This window comes from Ictidomys tridecemlineatus, chromosome 10, assembly GCF_052094955.1.
Source record: "Ictidomys tridecemlineatus isolate mIctTri1 chromosome 10, mIctTri1.hap1, whole genome shotgun sequence".
Lineage (NCBI taxonomy): Eukaryota > Metazoa > Chordata > Mammalia > Rodentia > Sciuridae > Ictidomys > Ictidomys tridecemlineatus.
In genome coordinates, this window is record NC_135486.1 from 66,306,678 (window position 1) to 66,328,189 (window position 21,512).

The 21,512-nt window shown below is 41.9% G+C and overlaps 1 protein-coding gene across 7 annotated transcripts in view; it reads right to left on the reverse strand.

The window, feature by feature from the left end:
• Positions 1-7,464, reverse strand: part of Dip2c (disco interacting protein 2 homolog C) — a 361,933-nt gene extending 354,469 nt beyond the window's left edge. For 2 of the 7 annotated variants that reach the window (XM_078023128.1, XM_078023125.1), the window contains exon 1: positions 7,038-7,464. In XM_078023128.1, coding sequence (XP_077879254.1) covers positions 7,038-7,122 — 85 coding nt within the window. In that variant the 5' untranslated portion in view covers positions 7,123-7,464. Of the gene's footprint in view, positions 1-6,598; positions 6,627-7,037 lie in introns of those variants that run through there. The other 5 variants (XM_078023130.1, XM_078023127.1, XM_078023124.1 and 2 more) reach the window with 4 other exon arrangements.
• Positions 7,465-21,512: the final 14,048 nt, after the last annotated feature.

Sequence of the window (21,512 nt, forward strand, 5' to 3'; positions counted from 1 at the left end):
ATTCACTTTAGAAAATAAAGGTCTACTGTGCACATAGGCAAATGAGTGAGGAAGGAACTCCCTACCTGATGCTGATGGAATCAGTGTGGGTGTCACCTACAGTTCTCAGTATTTTAATTTAGGAGACAGAAACCATTTTCCAAACTAATAATCAAAAAATGATTTAAACCCAACAGTTCAGAAGAGGATCTATTCAGGCCACCATCAATCAGAATCCCTCCATACCTCTCTTGGATAGTTTCTTTTTCTTTTCTCCTTTCTGTTATTCTGTACCTACTATCTATACTGTAGAAAGCACTTTGACAAAGAACTATCTTAATTCATACTTCACATAGCACAGAGAGCCCGCTTACCATCCAAGAGATCAAAAGGCAAGGAAACTAAATTGCAATAGCACCCCAAAACACAAAGTATTCTTTGTTGTAAGTTTACGTTTTACTTCTCAGTACCTTAGAAGTTTCCTACTTTGCTTCAATGTCTTGTTAACTCCCCAACTAGATACTAAGAAAAGAAAAAAAGACATGGAGTGTGTGTATGCTCAGAAAAGTCTGAACACTCATTCCTCTGGTATGCTGACTCCAGTGTTCCTACCCCACACCAGCTGGGATTCCCAATTAGAGTCCTCTCCTTAAGAGCACTATTTATTATCATCATGAACAAATGGATGCAATTATTTCTTTTGAGATGTGACAAGTTTTTGACCTTCTGCAGAAAAAGAACAGAGCAAAGGCAACAATGGGGGTAATCTTTGTAACACACACACACACACACACAACACACAACACAACACATCACAAAAGAAGGAAGATTAATGCCAGCAACCTTGAAAGCAAGTGTACAGAAAAGGAAAGTAGAATGTGGAAAGGGCACTGAGCCAACAAAAAGTGCCCAGAAACTGATTCCATCACTCTAAGGTGCCTTCCACATGAAAGAAAGGAAGAAAGAGAAAGAAAGTTGGGTCAGGCTCCTTTTCCCAAGATAAATGTCAATTTGCAAAACTGCAACCAGGAGTTTGCTTTTTTCTTTTCTTTTCTTTTCTTTTTCTTTTTTCTTTTCTTTTTTTTAAGGTGCCAGAGTAATTATGAGAACTAGAAATGTTCTTAATAATATGACTTGGATTTCAACTGGTGAGTCAGTTGATACATATGACATCAAAACTGAGATTATTCAATACATTATCTTTGCAATTCAGAAGAATGCTACAACTCATCCTATAAATCACTGTTTTAAAAGAAAAAAAAAAAAGCCAGTTCTAAAAAAAGAGACAACCCATTTGAAAAAGACTGGGAGGAGGAAGGCAAAAAGTGACTCATAACATCCAAGCTTGTAGCCTCCAAACCATAACAAGAATATAAAACTAGTGAGTCCAGTATGAAACAAAATAGAGACATTGTTAAGCTTTAGCCTCATAAAGTTCAGATCTAAGCAGCATGACTATAGCACTGCAGCTATTTTACTAGGATTTGGAACAAGGTCCCAAGTACCTGTATGCCAGGGAAAGCCAGTGGTTTGTGTTTTCTTTCCAAGGTTCCTGGCTAAATTTGACATGTAGAAACATTCATCAAGAAAAGAACATTCAAATTCAACTATTTCCATAAGTCAGAAGAACTTTTTTTTTAAAAGAGAGAGTGAGAGAGGAGGGGGAGAGAGAGAGAGAGAGAGAGAGAGAATTTTTAATATTTATTTTTTAGTTCTCGGCGGACACAACATCTTTGTTGGTATGTGGTGCTGAGGATCGAACCCGGGCCGCACGCATGCCAGGCGAGCGCACTACCGCTTGAGCCACATCGCCAGCCCAAGTCAGAAGAACTTTTAAAATTCAAGTCCACCCTCTTAAAATCCTACACCGAGCAATGTGGCCATTTTTAAAAAATATTTTTAATATAGGTAACAATGTTTTAAATTTGCATACCAAATATTCCATTTCATTCACCACAATATTTAGTTATCAACCTGAGGCCTGATTGTAGTGGAGTAGCTTGACGGAGCTTCATTGCTATTTTCCTGAATCTACCGACCCCTTATTAAAATAACTATCCATGAGATTCTAAGAGAAAACAAGCTTCCACAAATTTGTTATCCAGGGTAAACTATTTCTTTTTTTTTTTTTTTTTTTTTTTTTTTTTTAGTATTTATTTTTTTTAGTTTTCAGCGGACACAACATCTTTGTTGGTATGTGGTGCTGAGGATCAAACCCCGGCCGCACGCATGCCAGGCGAGCACGCTACCGCTTGAGCCATATCCCCAGCCCTAAACTATTTCTTTTTAATGAAGGTTCTCAAAGTTTGGATGACATTAGAGTCACGTGAGTCTGGGAGACTTTCAAAGGTAGTGGTAAGGTATACACTGGGGCACAGATGTGTGTAATCATGAAGCAGCAATGGGAGCTCTGGGGAAAACACTGGGCTGAGGAGAGCAGGGGACAGAACTGGAGTCCTAGAGTAAGTGTGCCTGTTATCTTGCACCTAATAGTCCTGAAAATGCCACCCCCCAAATCTGCAAACCTTCCCAGTGGTTACCTCTTTAAGGTTTTGCTCTCCAGTGACAAGCGCTGTGCAAGCTGCATGGGAACTGCTCATGTGCATGAAAAACAAAATGTTAATCCCTTGACCAACACACAGAAGAACTGACATTTAAGTGAGTGAGCTTTTGTGTTTTTTCCTCAAGCAGTTTCACACATACTGAGAAAATGTTAAGCTGGGCTCTATTGTGGATCCTAGCTAATAGCTGAAGTGATCTGGGGTGTTAATTAGCAAGACAGAGCATGAACTGAGCATCTCCCATCAGCAGAAGTAAGACTTGAGCAGGGATGTGACACATCAACAATTAAAAAGTCACCAAGCCAAGTATGAGGGTGCACACCTAAAATCCCAGCTACTCCAAGAGGCCAATGTAGTAGGGTTTCAAGTTCAAGGCCAACCTGGGCATCTTAACAAGATCCTCAAAATAAAATAAGGTATGGGGATGTGGTTCAGTATTAGAGCACTTGCCTCGCATGCACTGGGTTCAACCACTATCAAAATACACACACACACACGTGTAAAACATGACTTGTAGTTTTTAAAATACCTCCCTTCTACAAAAACCCACACTTTCCCCAGGTAATATCACAAGGCAGCTTCCCTGAGGTCTATCAAAATAGAATCCAACACCTTTTGGAAGAGTGAGACACGGGGCTTTCCATGATCACCAGAGTCTAGTGAAGTACATGCACAGCTCAAGAAACAGTGTTACATTTTAATCAACAGCTGAATATCTTTATTTATTTTTTTTTAAAAAAGATGTGAGTCTGTTTTGGTTGGGAAGTTTTCTGCTTCCTCTCCCATTTGCTTGATGTTTCTATGTAGAGTTTTTCCTCAAGCCAAATATGTTTATTCACATATTAATGAAATTATGTTTTAGGCCCCTTAGAGCCAAAAGAAAAGTGCACAATTCTGAAAGATGTAGGTAAGAGAAAGGAAGAAAAAATAATCCAGGAAAAAGAGTGTGAGAAAGGAACCACCCCTTCCCACCTGGCACCAGCCGCAGCCAGCTCTCAGGCATGGCTTCTTCCCCGGCTCAAATTCAGACCCAAGTATGTGAGCAGACCAACAATCCCTGGCCCCACACCAACGAAGATCTCCAGACATGTGGATCTGAGGCAGCTCATGCCCAGAGGAGGGGCTGCCCACCACATCTCCCCACAGAAAGCTCTTGTATTTTGCTGACAAGGTTTTCTGCAGCATGATGGAAGCCTGGCTTTTCCCAGTGACAAGACAGCAGGAAGCACTAATAATTCAGCATTAAAAGTCATTTCAAGTTTTTGCTTTGCAAGTGGTTATGTTATTGTGGAATTTTTAATTATTATTATTCAGTTTGACAATGTAAAGAGACACGGAGATTTGGGATCCTTCAGTTTTTCAGTTTCTATTGAATAACAGAAAACAACTGACTGTTGGAGGGGTGTGACAGACAGTGGCAAGAAAAAAGAAGGTGATGAGCAGAGCAGGAAAATAAAAATTTGGGTTCTGCAGCCAAGAAGTCAATCTGTAACCCTTTACCAAATAAACAATGATCCAATAAAACAAAAACAACAAAAGTGTATATAACAGAACCCTGTGGACAGTGCAATTCAAAACTGGACCAGTGTCTGGAAATGTAGCTAAAACACGACTCATTAAAGGCTGGCAGCCCACAGAGGAACTTTTAAAAGAATATTCAACTCATTCTATTCATTCTGTTATATGCTTAAAATGGAATCTCACCCCCCATCCTCCTCTAAAGTACTGGAAATTCCACATAAGTTTCTACAACATATTCTGATATTTTAATAAAATGATGACAACAAACTTAAAGAATTCTCTCCACATGAATTTTGATTGCAGATAAAACGTGACTGCAATACATTGAAATAATTCAGCATGAAAAGTCATTTTAAGTTTCACTTTGCAAGTGGTATGTTGGTGAATTTTTGTTTGTTTGCTTGTTTGACAATGTAAAGAAACACTGAGATTTCTGATCCTTCAGTTCTTGGGTTTCTATTAAGCAATACCAGAAAACAAGTTGATCCATCTCATTTAAGCCAGTAAAACAATCCTATGTGGTTATAAGACATAAAATTTCAAATGACCTTTAAGCACAACTCCATAAAGTCAACATGGACAAAGCTACACTTTATAATAAAGTTAAAGATGACACAGCTAATGGATGGGGATGAGGAAGGGGGTCAGACAGGCAGGGAGTGACCTAGGTTGCAAAGCACCAATCAATCCTTTGATGATTTTTTTTTTTTTTTTTTTTTTTTTACACTTCAATGTTTAGGTCAGATCTCAGCAAGGTTTACATAGAAGAAACAATAATGGGCTTCCTGCCTACAAACACACACACCCCTCTCTCTGCTCAGTTACTCAGTAAGAAACTCATTAAGCCCTTTTTAAAAGACCTGTACAGACACAAGGTGTTCATGGGAAATCAGGCTGAGCACATCTCAGTCTAAAGTGGTTTTGCCATCCGCTAGGCAGCAAAAACTTATCCCTCACCCTTCAGGAGCAACTGCTGATGTCAGGTAAGTATCACCAACTAGAAAAACTTCTACTCTCAATGCACTCTGGGGAGAATGGCCAGGACAAGCAATCCCAGGCATCATCACGGAGAAAATGTAGACCAACTTCCCAACTGGCAGAGAGAGGTGGGCCCTGAAGATAGGGTTCATCCTGTTGGGTCCAGATGGCTTTGCACTCTGCTAGCACACATGAATAGTGACACTTCATATTAATACAACGCAGACATTGCAGAAGTGCTTGCTTTGAGATAATGTGTGAATGGTAGGGTGCTATAAGTAAGACAACAATAATGCAGAAGAGAAAACAGAGCTAACCAGGAGCTGGCAAACCAAGGAATTAAGTCTATCTGAAGACTGACAAAATCAAATAACTAGGGCAAATGTTTTCTCACAGATACTTTATCCCTTCCAACAATCTGTCCACACTGCACACTTTATCTGCCAGTTTAAATATAAGATTTAACTTAATCCAGCACTGCATTTCCTGCCTTTGGGTCCTCTTCAGAACTAACCAAGCCCTCATCATCTTTAACTGGTCAGAACAGTGACGACTAAGCACACATAGACACATGGTCTAGGAAACGTGCTCTGTTTCCTTCTATGGGACTGTTTCACACTACAGGGCACTGAAACACCTTGCAGAGCATTAAATTGGAAATAGGAAAACAGGGGGGAAATCCAGTCTATGGAAATCGGTAAAGGCAGGCGACACCACACCAAAGTCCCAGGTTTGTTCCCTTCTTCACCCTAAAAGTGTTAAAAAGGAAAACATAAGGTCAACATCAGCTCCTCCCTACTGATGAAAACTGGCACGAATGAATTTACTTTCTGGCAGACGGCCCTTAAAAACCGTTACAAAAAAAAAAAAAGAAGAAGGAGGAGAAGGAAAAAAAAAAAGAAAAAAAGTTCAACACTCTATACTGCTCCCAATATAAATTTGAGACCAGCCGGCCTATCCCACCCCACCACATTGTATCAGTGGCTCTTAGAAGTGGGTGATATATACTAGGTATGTATGTGTGTATGTCCATGTATGTTTGTGTGTGTGTGTGTGTGTGTGTATATATATATATACATACATACACACATACACATACAAATATATATGTTTGTATATGTGTGTATAAACATTATATATATATAAACATTTTGGAACTTTAGTGTTTCTTTTTAAGAACCAGCAAAACCCGATCTAAAACTTATGACAGTCGAGCACATGATCTCCACCATTAAGAGCAAATAAGAAACCGTATATAACACTCCATGAAATCACTGTAGCAAATCTGTCACAAATTCTAAATATGATACGATGGGAATGAGGCATAAAACCTGGCCCGAGGGAGGAGGTTTTACGATCCTACCCAGCCTTCACATCACAACACGCTCGAACAATAGTAGTACTATCTTCCTCCAGCTATGACAGGACTGTGTGAAAGCCAGGATGCCTGGAACACCCCAAAGATCAAATCCGAAAGTCCAATGACAAGTTTCGCATTAAAATAAGGCCAGCGGGCGTTATCAGGCCGTCCCCGACAATCGAACGTGGTCGCCGCGCACCTCGCTGCTGCATCAAGGACGCGGCGGCTCTCCATTAGGGCAGAGCGCACATCCACGGGAAGGCCGTTCCTCGCCGGCCCTAAAGGTTGCTCCATCTTGCGTCCTAACGCTGCGCCCCAGGCCCCGCCGCAGCGCGCAGGGGGATCGCGGCACGACATCGCCAGCACAGCCGGGAGGGCGGGGGCCGCGGTGCACACGCACCCGGCCCGGGAACACACCTCGCCCGCCCCGGCCCCCGGGACCAAGCCACGGGCCAGTCGCCTCCCCAGGGCCGGGTCACCGCGCCCCCGCCCCCAGGCCCCGCGCGCCCCCCGCCCACCGGCGTCCCTTGGCCGCCCGGGCCCTCCCCCGGGGTGACAGCCCGGCCCGGCCCGCGGCCGTTGCGCGGGGCGCGGGCGTCTGGGCCGGGGTAGGAGGAGCGGGGCGGGGGCCTGGTTACCTTCCGACAGCTCCAGCTCCAGCTCGGCCAGGCGGGCCCTCACCTCCAGGGGCAGAGCCATGCCTTCCAGGCTGCGGTCCGCCATGCTCGCCGCAGACGCCCCCGCCCTGCCGGCCTCCTCTTTGTTCGCAGGCGGAGGTCTCGGCGGCCGCTCCTCGAGCCCAGTGGAACCGCACCGAGGAGGAGGCGGCGGGCGCGGGCGCGGGCGCGGGAGGCCGGGCGGCGGCGGGCGCGCAGGGATTTCTCCTCCTCCCCTCGGCACCTCCTCAGCGCGGCCCCGCCACGGCGGCCTCGCGCCCGCTCCGCGCGCCCCCACGCGGGCCCCGGCCCGCTCTGCCCGCGCTGCGCGGGCCCCGGGATCTGCGGCCGCCGCGGTCACCGCCGCTGCGAGCTGCTCGGCGGCCGCCCTGCCCGGCGGGAGCGCCGCTGCGCGCGCACGTGACAACAGGGGGCGCGCGGGGGCGGGGCGCGCGCCGGGGCCGCGGGGGCGCGCCGGTACTGGAGCGCGCGGTCGCGCTGGCTCGGCGCGCGCTTCCGGGGGCGCGCTCCGTGGGGCGCCGGGGGCCCGCGGCGGTCCCTCCAGCAGGCTGCGCGCGGGCGGCTGGGCGCGGGGTGGCCCGCGAGGCTGGGCTCTCCCAGTCCAACCCCCGGGCCTTTGCTCCCCAGGGCTCACGGCAGAGGTTACCTCCAGGAGCCTCAGCTTCCCTGCTTGGTAAAAGTTAAAGTGTTCTGGATCTTTGAAGGCTGATGTTTTTTTGAAATGAATACTTTCAAAGGGGGAGGTGAAAAGACAGCATGAGCCGTGGGACAGTACTAACTAGGTTGGAAGTTTCTATTTCTGAATCTAGAACCGACAGCATATGACCTTGAGCTAGTTAGTCCTTTTGCCTGGCTCCACTTTCCCATCTGTGAAAGGGGTTGGAAGAGAGGGTGGGTGACCTCATCTCTGAATTCGATGTCAGGCCTAAACATTGTTGGTGGGCGCTCTAGCAGGCCCCTGACTATCCTAATTCTACAGACCTTCCGCAGGCTGGCCTGGATTTCCTGTCTTCCTTGGCAGGTCTTCTACTGACCCATTCCGTGGCCTTAACTGCGCTACAATTCCAGCTCTTCACGTCCACCCGCTGTGTGTTCCTTGTTGGCTATCAGCTCTCACAGTATCAGTGACATCTATGTATGACTGATAACAAATCTGTCTCTAGTTCTGACCAGTGTGGAAGGCCATCTCCAGCTATCCACTGAATAACCTCACCGAACTGCTTCTACACACACATGCTCACCCCACACTCCACAAACCCAAAACTAAGCCAGCCACTTCCCCTGACGGTTAGTTTCTGCCTGTTTCTAATAACAGCCACTACTTTCTTGATTATCCAGTCTGGAGTGACTGTGACTTCTCCATTTTCCTTGTCTTCACACATTCTCAGCTTCCCAGTCCTCTCAAGTCTCACAAAATCTTGATCATCTGACCTCCTTCTCATTCCTACACTCTTCCCAGTCTGGCTATATCCTCCTGCCTGGAACTTTCTGAAGACCTCTAGATGGTGTCCCCACCAATATCCATTGGATACCGTGGCAGGTGTTGCCTCTCTGAGGCACAGTTGCCTCCAGTTCCCTTTCAAAAGTAGGCAATACTGCATTAGCTACTGAATCCAAATCCCACTTCTTAGCTTGAAACTGGAGGTCCCCAAAGCTGCTTCAACCTGCAGCCCAGCCTTACCTTCTCCAAACACTGGTTTCTAAAGACCTAACAATCTTCAGCACCTTTGTTCATAGTGCGTTTCCATCCTGGAGTTTCTGCCTCACTTCTCTACCCACACCCTCACACAGCCATCCCCAGTGTCAATTCCATAAAGATCTCTTTCCTCCTTTATTTACTGTGTTCCTACCACTTATTGCTCTAGTCACATTTGACCTCTTATTTGTCTTCCTCATTAGCATGTGCGGAAGCTCCTTGAGGATGAGCCTTTGCACACCCACTGATTTGAGAATAGTCAATATCTGTCATAGAGATCTGTATTTTCAGTTTGGAACTGTGAGAAAAAAGTAAGCAACTAGAAGTCAGAGCCAACCAGGATTCCAATTCCTGTCTCCAAAGCAAAAGCCCTGGGTTCATTTCATTATGCAAAGTGCTACTGTATTTTCCAAACAATAGATGCTATCAAGTCAGTTTAGGGTAGAATGATGTCAAAATAAAAGTACATATATTATCTTTGTGATGGATGGATAGATCTTGGCCATTTACACCTGATGCTGGTACCAAGAAGGTATGCATTTTGCATTAAATACCTTGGTTATGTAGTTGGATTTTGACTGATAGTTCATTACAGTGGATCATTGTGTAACTAAAAAATACACATGCAGGCTGGGATTGTGGCTCTGTGGTAGAGCGCTCATCTAGCACGTGCAAGGCCCTGGGTTCAATCCTCAGGACCACATAAAAATAAATAAACAAAGGTATTGTGTCCAACTACTTCTAAAAAATAAATATAAAAATAAAATTAAATTTAAAAATGCACATGGTAGGGCATGTGCTCTTGACTTTAGATGGCATTCCCAATAAGCTGATAGACATTTTCATCAGGAAATTTACCATTTCCTCAAAACTCATGGTGTCTAAAATCAAGCTCATCTTACCCACCTGTCCTTCCCATTGTTCATAATTTAATATTTCCCATTTCAGTAGTTATTCTTACTGTGACTCATACCTGTTATCAACTTTCAATAATTTCTACCTACAACATTTCTCTCATACATTGTTCTCCTCCCCTCTGATCCCACCTCTGCTGTGCAAATTGGTCTTCCACTATGGTGGCCAGATCACTCTTCCTAAAGTACCACTTCAAATTGGTTCCAGTCCCCTTTTTCTCCAATTTGGAACAAGTCTCTGCCTACAAGATAAAGAACTCGTCAATTTGACATTGAATTTTCACGGGCCCTAGAACAACATTTTTTTCCAAATTTTCTCTCCTGTCTTCCATGCACCTGTGATCAACTGCAGAATTGTCTATTGTTTTGAGAGTCCCACCTACTTGTGTCTGTTTTGCTGACATCTTATCTTTTCCTGTCCCCCCCAACCCATCATTCCTTCAACTAGAGTCATCAGATCTTATTTAGTCAAGCCAGGCACAATGCACAGATCTATAAAGTCAGCTACTTGGGAGGCTAAGGCAGGAGAATCACTTGAGCTGGTCTGACCACAATTACAAGATCCTGCTTTGAAGAAGGAGAAGGAGGAGGAGAAGGAAGGAAGGAAATTCTCCTAGTCAAGTCCCAGAACAAATACCACTTACTTCTTCCATGAAGCTATTCCTAATCTCCTGGTTAGAAAGTTTGTCTCCCACCTCTGGAATTACACACCTCTTTATCTGCCTTTCTGCCTAGGATTAGTCATTTATAGGTGTGTTTCATCTGACCACTGGCTTATCTGTGATTCTCCCACTGGGTTGAATGACATAACAAGCAGCATATTGTTTCCCAAAGTGCAGTCCTGCACTGGAACAAGGAGAAAAAAAGTGTATTTCTCACCCAGCTCCCCTCCTGACCAGCCTCGAAGAATGATGATCTCGGGGCGGTCCTGCTATCCCTATGTGTTGGTAAGCACAGAAACCTGTTCACGTGTGTACCAAAGCAGGCCTAAGATGTCCAACACAAGTTTATTCGGGTGACTGGAATAGGTGAAGAGGGCTACTGGCTTCAAAAATTGCCAAATTTCCACCTGGGATCAGAGTTACATTTTGGAACTGTGACCCGTTCTCTTTAGAAAACTACTGGAAAAACTCATGACGGTTACTTGGGAAGGGGATATATGATTATCATCATTTATTGATTTTATGGCATGATTTAATTCATTAAATAAGCCAGCCTCTAGAAAATTAAACCCAGGAGATCTGAGGCACAGTTCAGAACATTTAGGTTCCCAGGAAGAAAGAGGGCAGGAGGAGGAAGGGGCTCCCCAGTCAGGATCCCAGCCACTGTGAAGCAGGCAGGGTAGACAGTGAAGGACAAAGGTGTTGACCAGACATTAAAACATGACATTGTAAGCTACCTTTGCTACCCTGAGGTTTTGCCTGCACAAGTCCTGAAAAAGGGTGTTTTAAATTCCACAGAGGGACAACTACATATATCTAATGAAGCAGTTAATTAAACATCATACCAGCTAGTATTTGAGCTTGTATTTCCATATCTTGCTTTATTGTCTGCTGATGGGGCAACATTTGTCATTTGTTCCCACTACTTACCTATTTTCCAGGACCTCACCTCTGTTTTTTTTTTTGCTTTCCTCACTGAATTCCAAGCCAATTAGTGAAAATTACTTACTTGTAACAGGGTTCTAGACTTCAGAATATCTGGTTGGGGTGGGAGGGAGTAGTAAAGGAATGTGCTAAATCAGAGTCTGCTAAAGGTATCAGTGCCAAGCAGAGAGGGTTTATTTATTCATGAGATAACTAACAGGAAGGAAATACAAAGCTCTTAGTAATTGCTCCCCTTGCAGAAGTGTATCTCCATGCTGCACCTTTACTTCCTAAGCCTTACTGCTTTAAGAGGTGATTATTTTGCTCCTTATCAGATTAACGTAGAATTTGCTCATGCTGTGCTATCCTGCACATGTCCCAATTTTGTGAATGTTTTTACCTCTTCCAAAGTCACTGGGAAGGCTTGGTTACAAACTACTGTGGTTGGAGTTTTCCAGGTACTTGTGTCATAAATCTTCTGGGAAGGGTGGCACACAACCCCACTGTGACAAAATCCTCTAAGCTGTAGTTTCCATACAGAACTATGCCAGGTGACCTCAGTTTTTCTAACTACCTTATCAGAAACAGAGCTTGGGCAGACTCTTGGGTTTTAAAAAAGGACACACATGAATAATTATCTGACAAAGAAAGTTTAGGTTTAATTAGTTAGCATTTAGAAAGCAGCTTGAGCCTTTAAATGAAACTAGTCTATGCATTAAGAGATCATTAACATTGTGACCACCTTGTTTTTTGCGTCATTATAGAATTTATTAAACCACACAAATGTGACTCAGATCAGAAAACTATATGAGTATTTCCATTTCTGCTTTCATTACTGTCTTCCTCTAAAATTAACAACCATCCAACCTACCTGCTAAAGAGCAAGTACCTGAGCAAAAGAGAAGAAACCAAGATCTCACAGTACTCTTTCTTTTCGACACCATTGATGGAAGTACCAAGAACTCAACTGTGGGTCAAAGATATCTTCACGGAAAAACAAGAGGTAAAATTTATGTTGGGTGAATCACCCATTTGCTGTATGTGTTCTTAGGAATAAATATACAATTATCAATAATGTAATTATTTCTGATAATTCAGATAATTTTAGTGACTTCTTAATCACTTGTACTAATGGTGTCAGGAATAGCACAAAGTAACAAATTAGACAAAAATGATTCATATTTGGTCTTAGATTGTGTGATATTTTGCAATATATTTCCTTTGCCAATTCTGGTTGATTAATGTCTGGTGTAATTAAGCTATTGTTAAAACTAATTGTCATTTGCAGAATTCATATAACTAATGGCTGAGAAAAGTGACACAAAAGCTTTTGAAATAGAAGGGAAAGTAGTTGGGGAATAAAATTTTTCCATCAAAAATCCATAAAGGGGAGAGAAAAGGGAAATATTAGGGGACAATATTGACCAAATTATAGTGTTCTATCATGTGCAAGTACAACTATATAACAATGAACCCCATTAATATGCATAGTTATAATGCACATATATGTGTGTGTAAATTATATATATATATATATTTCACAAAGTAATGGACAGGGGGGTGCAGCTCAGTGGCAGAGCAGTTACCCAACTTGTATGAAGCCCTTGGTTAAATCCCAGAACTTGAAAGTAAAAATGTTAAAAAAAAAAAAAAGGTCATAAAAGAAAACTCATTGACCTCATCCCTTTAGAATTGAAAAATCAACATACATGAAGTCACGTGCATTCCTAAATGGATTCTCCTACACCAAGTAAAACCCCACCCTAATGTCTACAAATTGTACACAAAGCAGAATCTTGTGGTCCTTTATAATCAGTCTACACTATCCCAGACATACATTCAACAAAAGTAAGCAAAGGTAGATATGGTGATACTTTGAGTGCCGTGTGAGGATGCTTTAATCTGAGAAAGTCTCGATGGCTCCAGAACACATCTTAAGTCTTCCCAACCACCCAGCCCAGTTATGACTTTATTCTTTGAGAATGGGGTTAGGCAGGGAACATGAGATGATGGGCAGTCACAGAATATCCAAATTCCACTAAGGGTAGTGGTTCTGCTTCAGTAGCTGTGCGTGCGTCAGGTCCTTGCCACCCTCAGACATGTCAATGAAACAAGTGATGTCTCAGGTCGGGTTCCCAAGGAGCTGGGCCTGACTGAGGGATTCATGTGCCTTATTGAGGTTCTGCTCTCACAGAAAGAACCTGGGAGAGAGTGGCAGGAAAAGCCAGGGATGTGTGCTTTACACACACCACACACACCTGATGAACACTTGGTTTGTATGCAATCAACCGACTAGTATCCAAAATATCTGATTCAAAAATTTCTCCCATCTAACTCCTCCTCCGCCTTCAAAGTGCATGGTGTGGGCTCTCACTGACCAGCTGCAGATTCAGCTGCTCTTGTCTTTTCCTGTCGCAGATGTTGCCCAGCTGTTTTCTCTCTTGCACTTAGACCTTGGGTGTTGGCCTGGGAGACCTTGGACAGAAGCAGGCTCCTGTGAGATTTGCCTGGCTCTCAGTTCTTCCTCAGCTCCCCATCCTGCCTCTGGCTTGGAGCCCCCAGATTTGCCATCCTCCATTTGTGGTATGCAAAGGAGAGGGGCAGCCCTAGCTCCCAGCCTTTTACACAACCCCAAACTCAAGGACACAGTCTCCTTGAGAATTTTAACTGAGATGGATAAAAACACACCAGGCATACTGTTCACAGTGTCTCAGTCAAAATGCTTGTACCAGGCCACCTCCAAGCATTCCAACACATCGGGGACCAGTGCGCAGGAGACAGCTTGTCCCACAGCAGCTGGCCCCAGCCTTGTAGCCCAGGGGCCAAAGGTCATCCATCTGATTGGCACAACCCTGGGAGAATCCTCATTTTCAGAGTAAGCAGTCTCACTCAGGGCTTCGAAAGATTTCTCAATGGTTTTAAACCTCAGGAAGAAAAGAATATGCATATAAATCACAGCAGAACAAAGCAGAATTTAATAAGTGCCATATGAATAACGTGTTTCCAAGGAAGATAAAGAATGAGGAAGTTAATATAGAAAAATCCATTAATTTGGGAGCTATTTTCTTTGATCTCGAATCAACATTTCTAACTGTGGAAGTTTGGTTCAACTGAAACGCACTCTAGACCTTTTCAGTCAGAGGCGCTGCTTTCTCCCTCTGATCACTGGCCACAAAATTTAAGAAAAAGTACTCTTTTTTCGGGGGGAAAGTACTGGGGATTGAACTCAGGGGCACCCAACCACTGGGTCACATCCCCAGCCCTAGTGTGTATTTTATTTAGAGACAGGTTCTTTCTGAGTTGCTTAGCATCTCGCTTTTGCAGAGACTGGCTTTGAACTTATGATCCTCCTGCCTCAGCCTCCCAAGCCCCTGAGATTATAGGTGTGTGCCATCGTGCCTGTCTAAGAAACAGTACTCTTAAGCACAAGAAAGAGAGAAAGGGAAAGGCCAAAACAGAGAAAGAAAAACGATGAACAGAGCGAGGGTAATAGAAAGAGGTGGGGAAGGAGCAAAGGAGGGGAGAAGAGATGCACACTAGACCACTTGGCTCTTCAAATAATATATATTCAAAGACAAAGAACAGGGACAAAAAATGGATAAAGAGACAATGCAAGAAAACACAAACAGGGAGAAATAGAGCCAAACTGGTGATTTTAAAGATATCTCAGTGAAAAGTAGATATTAGATTCCCAAGGCTATCACGGTGCCACAAACTGGGTGGCTTTAAATAACATAAATATGTGACCTTGTTCTGAGGCTGGAGCTCTGAAATCAAGGTGTCAACAGGGACAGGTTCTCTAGCAGTTGTAAAAAACAATCATTCCTTGCTGGGCGTGGTGGTGCACCCCTGTAATTCAGCTTCTCAGGAGACTGAGGCAGGAGGATTCAAGGCCAGCCTCAGCAACTGAGTGAGAGCCTGTTTCAAAATAAAAAATAGAAAGGGCTGGGGGTTAGCTCAGTGGTAGAGCTTCCCTGGGTTCAATCTGCTGGGGTGAGGGTGGGGTGAAAACACAGACGCCTTCCTTGGCTCTTGTAACTTTGGCAATCCTCTGCGGTCCTTGGCACCTCTTAGCTCGTAGACCCATCCCTCCAATCTCCAACTCCCTGTCCATGGCCATCATTATCCTTTCTTTTCTCTATCTACATCTGTCTCCCCATTTCCCCTTTTTATAAGAAAATCAGTCATATTGGATTAGGGCCCACCATAATGACTTTAACTTGGTTAAATCTGCAAGTACCTTATTCCCAAGTAAAGTAAAGCATCCCAGTTCAGTGGTGCATGCCTATAATCCCAGCAACTCAGGAGGCTGAGGCAGGAGGATTCCAAGTTTGAGGCCAGCCTCAGCAACTAAATGAGGCCTAAGCAACTTAGTGAGATCCTGTCTCCAAATAAAAAGAGTAAAAAGGGGTGAGGATATAACTCAGTGGTAAAGTGTCCATGGGTTCAATACCTACCACCCCAAATCACAAAAGTTTCAATGTATAATAGATGTAAATACGGGGAAAAGACACATTTAGATGGATACTTTATATGATGAACACCAAGAAAAAAAAAAGAAATTATAAAAGGCTAGTTATTAAAGACCAAACAAAACAAACCAACCAAGACTGTGAAGCTCAATTGAAGCAGAGAAAAAATTATTAGCAACGTGTTCTATACAACTTTTGAGTTTTTGAATAACGCACACAAAAAGAAACTAAAACAAGTATTGGACAAATCATATTGTTATACTGTCTGCATGAACAAATATGTAACAAAGAATCCCATGATATATATAATTATATGATATATAATTATAATGCACCAATAAAATATGGGAAATTTAGTAATAAAAAAAGAAATGGAAACAAAAGCAATAAACAGATGATTATGAAAGAGAAATGGAGAATGTTGGGGCTGGGGTTGTAGCTCAGTGGTAGAATGCTAGCCTAGCACATGTGAGGCACTGGGTTCAATCCTCAGCACCACATAAAAATAAGTGAATAAAATAAAGGCATTGTGTCCATCTACAACTAAAAATATTAAAAAAAAAAAAAGAAATGGAGAATGTTTGTGAGTCAATTGATAAGCTCCCCTCTTTTGCCACCTAAGATAATTTCATTTGAAAGTCTCTAGTTGTAAGTCCAATTAGTAGGTGAACTCTTATTGGGAGACAGAGTCTCTGGTTCTATAATGTTCTAGAAAACCAAATCACCATTTTTTTATTATAATACAACTTTTATCAGTGAGGGTGTCATAGATGGTCAGGCAAGTGGGCCTCCTAGCACTGGTCAACAGAGTCACTGTCACAGGCACCACGGCACTGGAGCAGGCCTCTTCTTACAAGCAGTATACCCTAGTGGCTGGAAGAAGGTGTGTTCTCTGCACACAGTCATCCTAAAGAAGAAGAGAGAAGATGGCATGGGGCCCATGCCTGCCAATTGCTTCTGCACTCACCTCTCAGGTAAGATACAGGTGTACACAGATGTGTGTATATTTGTAAATAAGGACATAAAATGCTGCACTAACAGAAGTCACTCCACATGGAAAACAACCTGAGGTTTGGGGAGATGTCTTCTGTGCCAAAGTAAAAAATAATTAAGAATTAGAATTGAGAGATTAACTGATTTGATTAGCCTTAGACAGAAAATTATAGTGGAAACCTATTATAAGAAGAGGCGAATTGTGATTGGTTTCAAAAAAAAAAAAAGAATGAAATAGGAAGAATAAGGCAATTCGAAAAAAACAAACTGAAAGGATGTGCAATCAAAGTGCAGCAAATCCTGAGCTCTGCTTTTAATGTGATATAGATGTAGTTTAGTTTAGGTTTGCTATTTGTTTTCCTTTTTTTTTTTTTTGTCCCTTTTTTCTTCCTTCCTGAGTTGTTTTGGCTTTAATCAAATGTTTAGGGATTTTTTTTAAATTCTATTTTAATTCCTCTGCTTTTTCCTATACTGCATTGTTTTTGTGTATTGTTGTTGTCTTGGTCTGGTTTTTTGTTTGTTTGTTTGTTTGTTTTGTTTTGTTTGTTTCTAAAAACACAATAAGGTAGACTGGGAAAGTTATAAAGAAAAGAGTCTTATTTGGGCTGGGGTTCTGGAGGTGCTAAGTTCAAGGGTTGCATCTGCCTTCTTGCTGGCAGACTCCCTAGGTGATACAGGGCACCACATGGTAAGAGACAGGGGCACCTACGTGTATCTATTCTGGCCGCTCTCTTCTTATAAAGCCACCAGGATTCAATCTTGGTAGCTCCACCCTGCTGGCCTTATCTAATCCTAATGACCTCAAAGGCCCCACCACAGTTGGGTTAAATTGCCACCCTCTTAATATCTCACAATGGGGACAAAATTCCAACTTGACAGTCAGAGGTGACAAACCACATTCAAGCCACACTTGTCATTCACTTATTCCTGTAGGTTTGAATTTCTATCTAGGGTCAAGAAGACCCTCCTTGAAAATTCTTAAATAATTATAAGGGAAATGAAATGTCTTTTTTTCATCTTCAATTTTGAATGATATTCTTGCTGGATTCTTTATTTTAGGTTGATAGTTTTCCCTCAACATTTTAAAATCATGTTCAGTTTTATTCTGACTTCCATTGTTTCTGAAAAGAAATTGACCATGATTTGTATCATATCATCACATGTCTATAATTGTTATTTTTCTCTGTGTGCTTTCAAGATTTTCTCTTTATTTTTGGTTTCAACAATTTGACCATGATATACCTTGGTGCTGGTTTCTTGGTATTTATCCTCCTTAGGGTTTTCTGGACTTTTGAAATATATAGGTTTGTGTTATGAAAAGCATGTAGAACTGATTTAAGTCTTTAAAGGTTTTTGGACCATTCTAACTTTCTGTTTCTTCTTCAGTCAGAATTGGTATACCTCTTAAAACTTTGTCCATTTCATCTATATTTTCAAATTCATTGTCAAAGTTGTTAATAATATTATTTTTTCCCCTAATATATTTTTTGTGTGTGTCAACTCTAGTGATAATCTCTTTTTCATCCCACTTATGATGTGTGTGTAGTCCTATTCTCTTTTTCATCCCAGTTATGGTGTGTGTGTACTCCTATTTTTGGAGGTTTTTGTCAATATTGTTATTGTTATTGAAGAACAAACTGGTGCCTAACTCAGTCCTCCCTATTGTTTGTTTGTTTTGTTAACTGTTCACAAAACCAAATTGTTTATTTATGTTGTTCATTATTTTATATTTTTAATTATTTTTTTTGGTTTGAGAATTTCTATCAATCACTGAGAAAAGTATATTAAAATGTACCTCTATAATTATGGATTTGTGTAATTCTCCTTATAGTGGAAAATCTGATTTGAATGTTTCAATTGAGAATCAAGCTGTGCATAAATATTAATCATTTATAGATGATTTATAAATTTTCTCCCCCTCCCCACAGTACAGGTATTGTTTCATTTATTTATAAAAAAATTTCTGCCCTTTATTAAACAAAACTTCAGAAAATACACCTAAAGGTAACTTCCATTTTTATTTTTGTGTATACTGATTCTTATTCATGATGTCTCTGCCATGCCACCACCTCCACCATCACTTTTGGTATCTTGTAATCTTTGACTCTCTGTTTGTCATTGCCCTTGGAAATTATTTTTGTTAGTTACCCAAGGTCTAGAATGGAAATGTTCTCCTTAAGGGCATTCATATTTCCTTCTAAGAATATTGTAAGTACTAATAGTTGCAATCATTTGAAACCAATTTCATAGCTTGATTTTTCATAACCTTTGAGTTGTTGATCATATGTATCTGAGTACAAGTTTATTTGAGAGCAGGTGCCGGGCACCAAATCAAATTCTCTGGAATGTTCTCATTGTTCTCCTATTCATTCTAAGGTAGCTTTCTTTAAAATTCCCTTTGGTTGGGGTAGAGAGTTGGATTTGTTCAACCTTAAACTGAGTGTGATTCTCTTTGGGGTTTCCAGCTTAACATCAGTAATATCTGCTTTAAGACCTTGGATAATGGGCCTGACTTCTGTTCCTCTTGTCTTGAAGGGATGTAGAACCAAAAATCCAAGTGTCCGTGCAGCAAATGCCCTCAGGACATGATTTTCTTTGGTCATTGTATATACATATGCTTAGAAATATCATTAGAGACTTTCATATAATAATTAGGAGTTCCTAATGACTTTCCAAATTTCAATACTTTAAAGTTATTTTTAAAAATATGTAATACTATGTTACATAACATTTTTCATTGTTTTTTGCTGGAGAGTTAATCTGACTAATCCAGTCTGCTGTTTCCGGAAACCAGAAGCTCCTTCTTAACATCAAACTATTTTTATATATTGCTTTTATTCAAATAAAATTTAAAGAAAAAGAAATTGAAAAAAAATGTGAAGACTATAGGGAAAAGCCATGAGATATATACAGAATAGAAAAAGTGACTAATTAGTTAAGATCTCACAGAAGGGAAGAACTTTTGGCTGAGTCTTAAATTATTAGAAGAAGTATTCAAAGGAAAAAAATATGAGCACTTCAAGAGTAAGGGGTGTAAACAAAGCCTTAGAAGGGACGAGAAACATGGCATGTCCATGCTGAGGGACTGTAGCCATGTAGTCTACAGGACAGCTGCAGGACTCCAACATGGATGGTCCTTCTTACTTCATTCCCCACCTGTGTCCTGCTAACATCAGGCACTGAGCTGACTCTTGACTTTATCTCCCAATTTCATCCCTATTCCTGCTCACCAGGTATGATAGGAGGACTCGGTTTCCCAGCCCCAGCCAGGGATATTGTCAATGAGTTTCACTCATGCTCTGGCTGTTAGATTGATACTCTTGGCTGGCTTTAAAACTAACCTTAAGGCCCTGGTACCAACTATTTGGGATCATTATGGTTCCTCTGCAATTAAGTGTTGATCACTAAGACACAGAAGGAAGAGAAGCTGATCTGGAAGAGAACATAAGTTGAATTTGAAGCATGCGGAGTTTAAAATACTAAAAGTTTCATTAGGCTGTTAGCTATATTAATCCAGAACACATCTGTATGCTTAGAACTAGAAATAAAAATTAAAGAGTCATTAGTCTACATGAGATAACTAATACCCCGGGGAAAGGTGATGTTGCTCCCCTTTATCACACAGAATGAGAAGAAGAGAGGTGCAAGAATGCAGCCTACAAGTCCCCAGCATCTCACAATTGGCCAGAAAAAGGGGAAGGAGAAAGACTCAGTCAATTCCAATTCTAATTTACTCCTTTAGTTTGCTCTGGACCACAGATGTGAATGCAGTTCCTAAAAATGCCTAATTAATTATCAGAAGAATATCTCGGGCTCTGCAAGAATCCAGCTCAACAATGATTAAAATATTTTATTCTCCTTGAATAAGTGCCCAAAGAGAAGGGAAAAGCATGGTCTCCAGATCTTCCTTGGTTTTTATTGCTGTATTTTTAAACAGTTCATGGACCCAGGATAACAGGACTTCAGATGGCATGGTCACTGAATTCCTGCACAGCACTCTTCACAGTGAATGTGGAAAAGTGAACACTGTTCCACAATCAGAAGCTTTGAAGCTGGAAGGACGTTTGGAGAGTTTCTGAATGAACCAATTAGATGGTTTTTAAAAAGAAATATGAGAATCATTAGGTCAAGTGATTTGATCAACATTCTATCTGCAATGTTAAAATGCAGAGCTTCAACAAGAATTTGTCTTCTCCATTCCAGGCCATTGACAAAGTAACTGCTGCTCATAACAGAAAACTCAACAACAGTCAACAACACAACTCTAGACACAGTTTCTCTGTCTGACCCAACAGGAAGCTGAATGGTAGACAGAGGGAGCTTCCAGCTTCCATCAAGGACCAGATCTCCCCATCCTCCATGTATGCACCCTTAATTGAAGGTTGCATTTGTGGCTGGAGAAAGAGGAGGAGTGTAAAGGAGACAGGAAACATCTTCTTATGAGGCTTTGACTTTTTCTTTTTTTTTTTAATATTTATTTATTTTTTAGTTATTGGCGGACACAACATCTTTGTTTATATGTGGTGCTGGAGGATCGAACCTAGGCCGCACGCATGCCAGGTGAGCGCGCTACCACTTGAGCCACATCCCCAGCCCCTGACTTTTTCTTATAAAGAAAAGCCTCACTCAGGATTGTCCACCATTAACTGGTTGGCCAGAACTGTCACGTTGCCACTTATAGCTTTGGGGATTCTATGCAAGAGAAGAGCAAGAGACAAAGTCCTCAAAATGCTTTTCTTGTGCTATTACTGTCAAACCAAAACGCTTAACAGTTT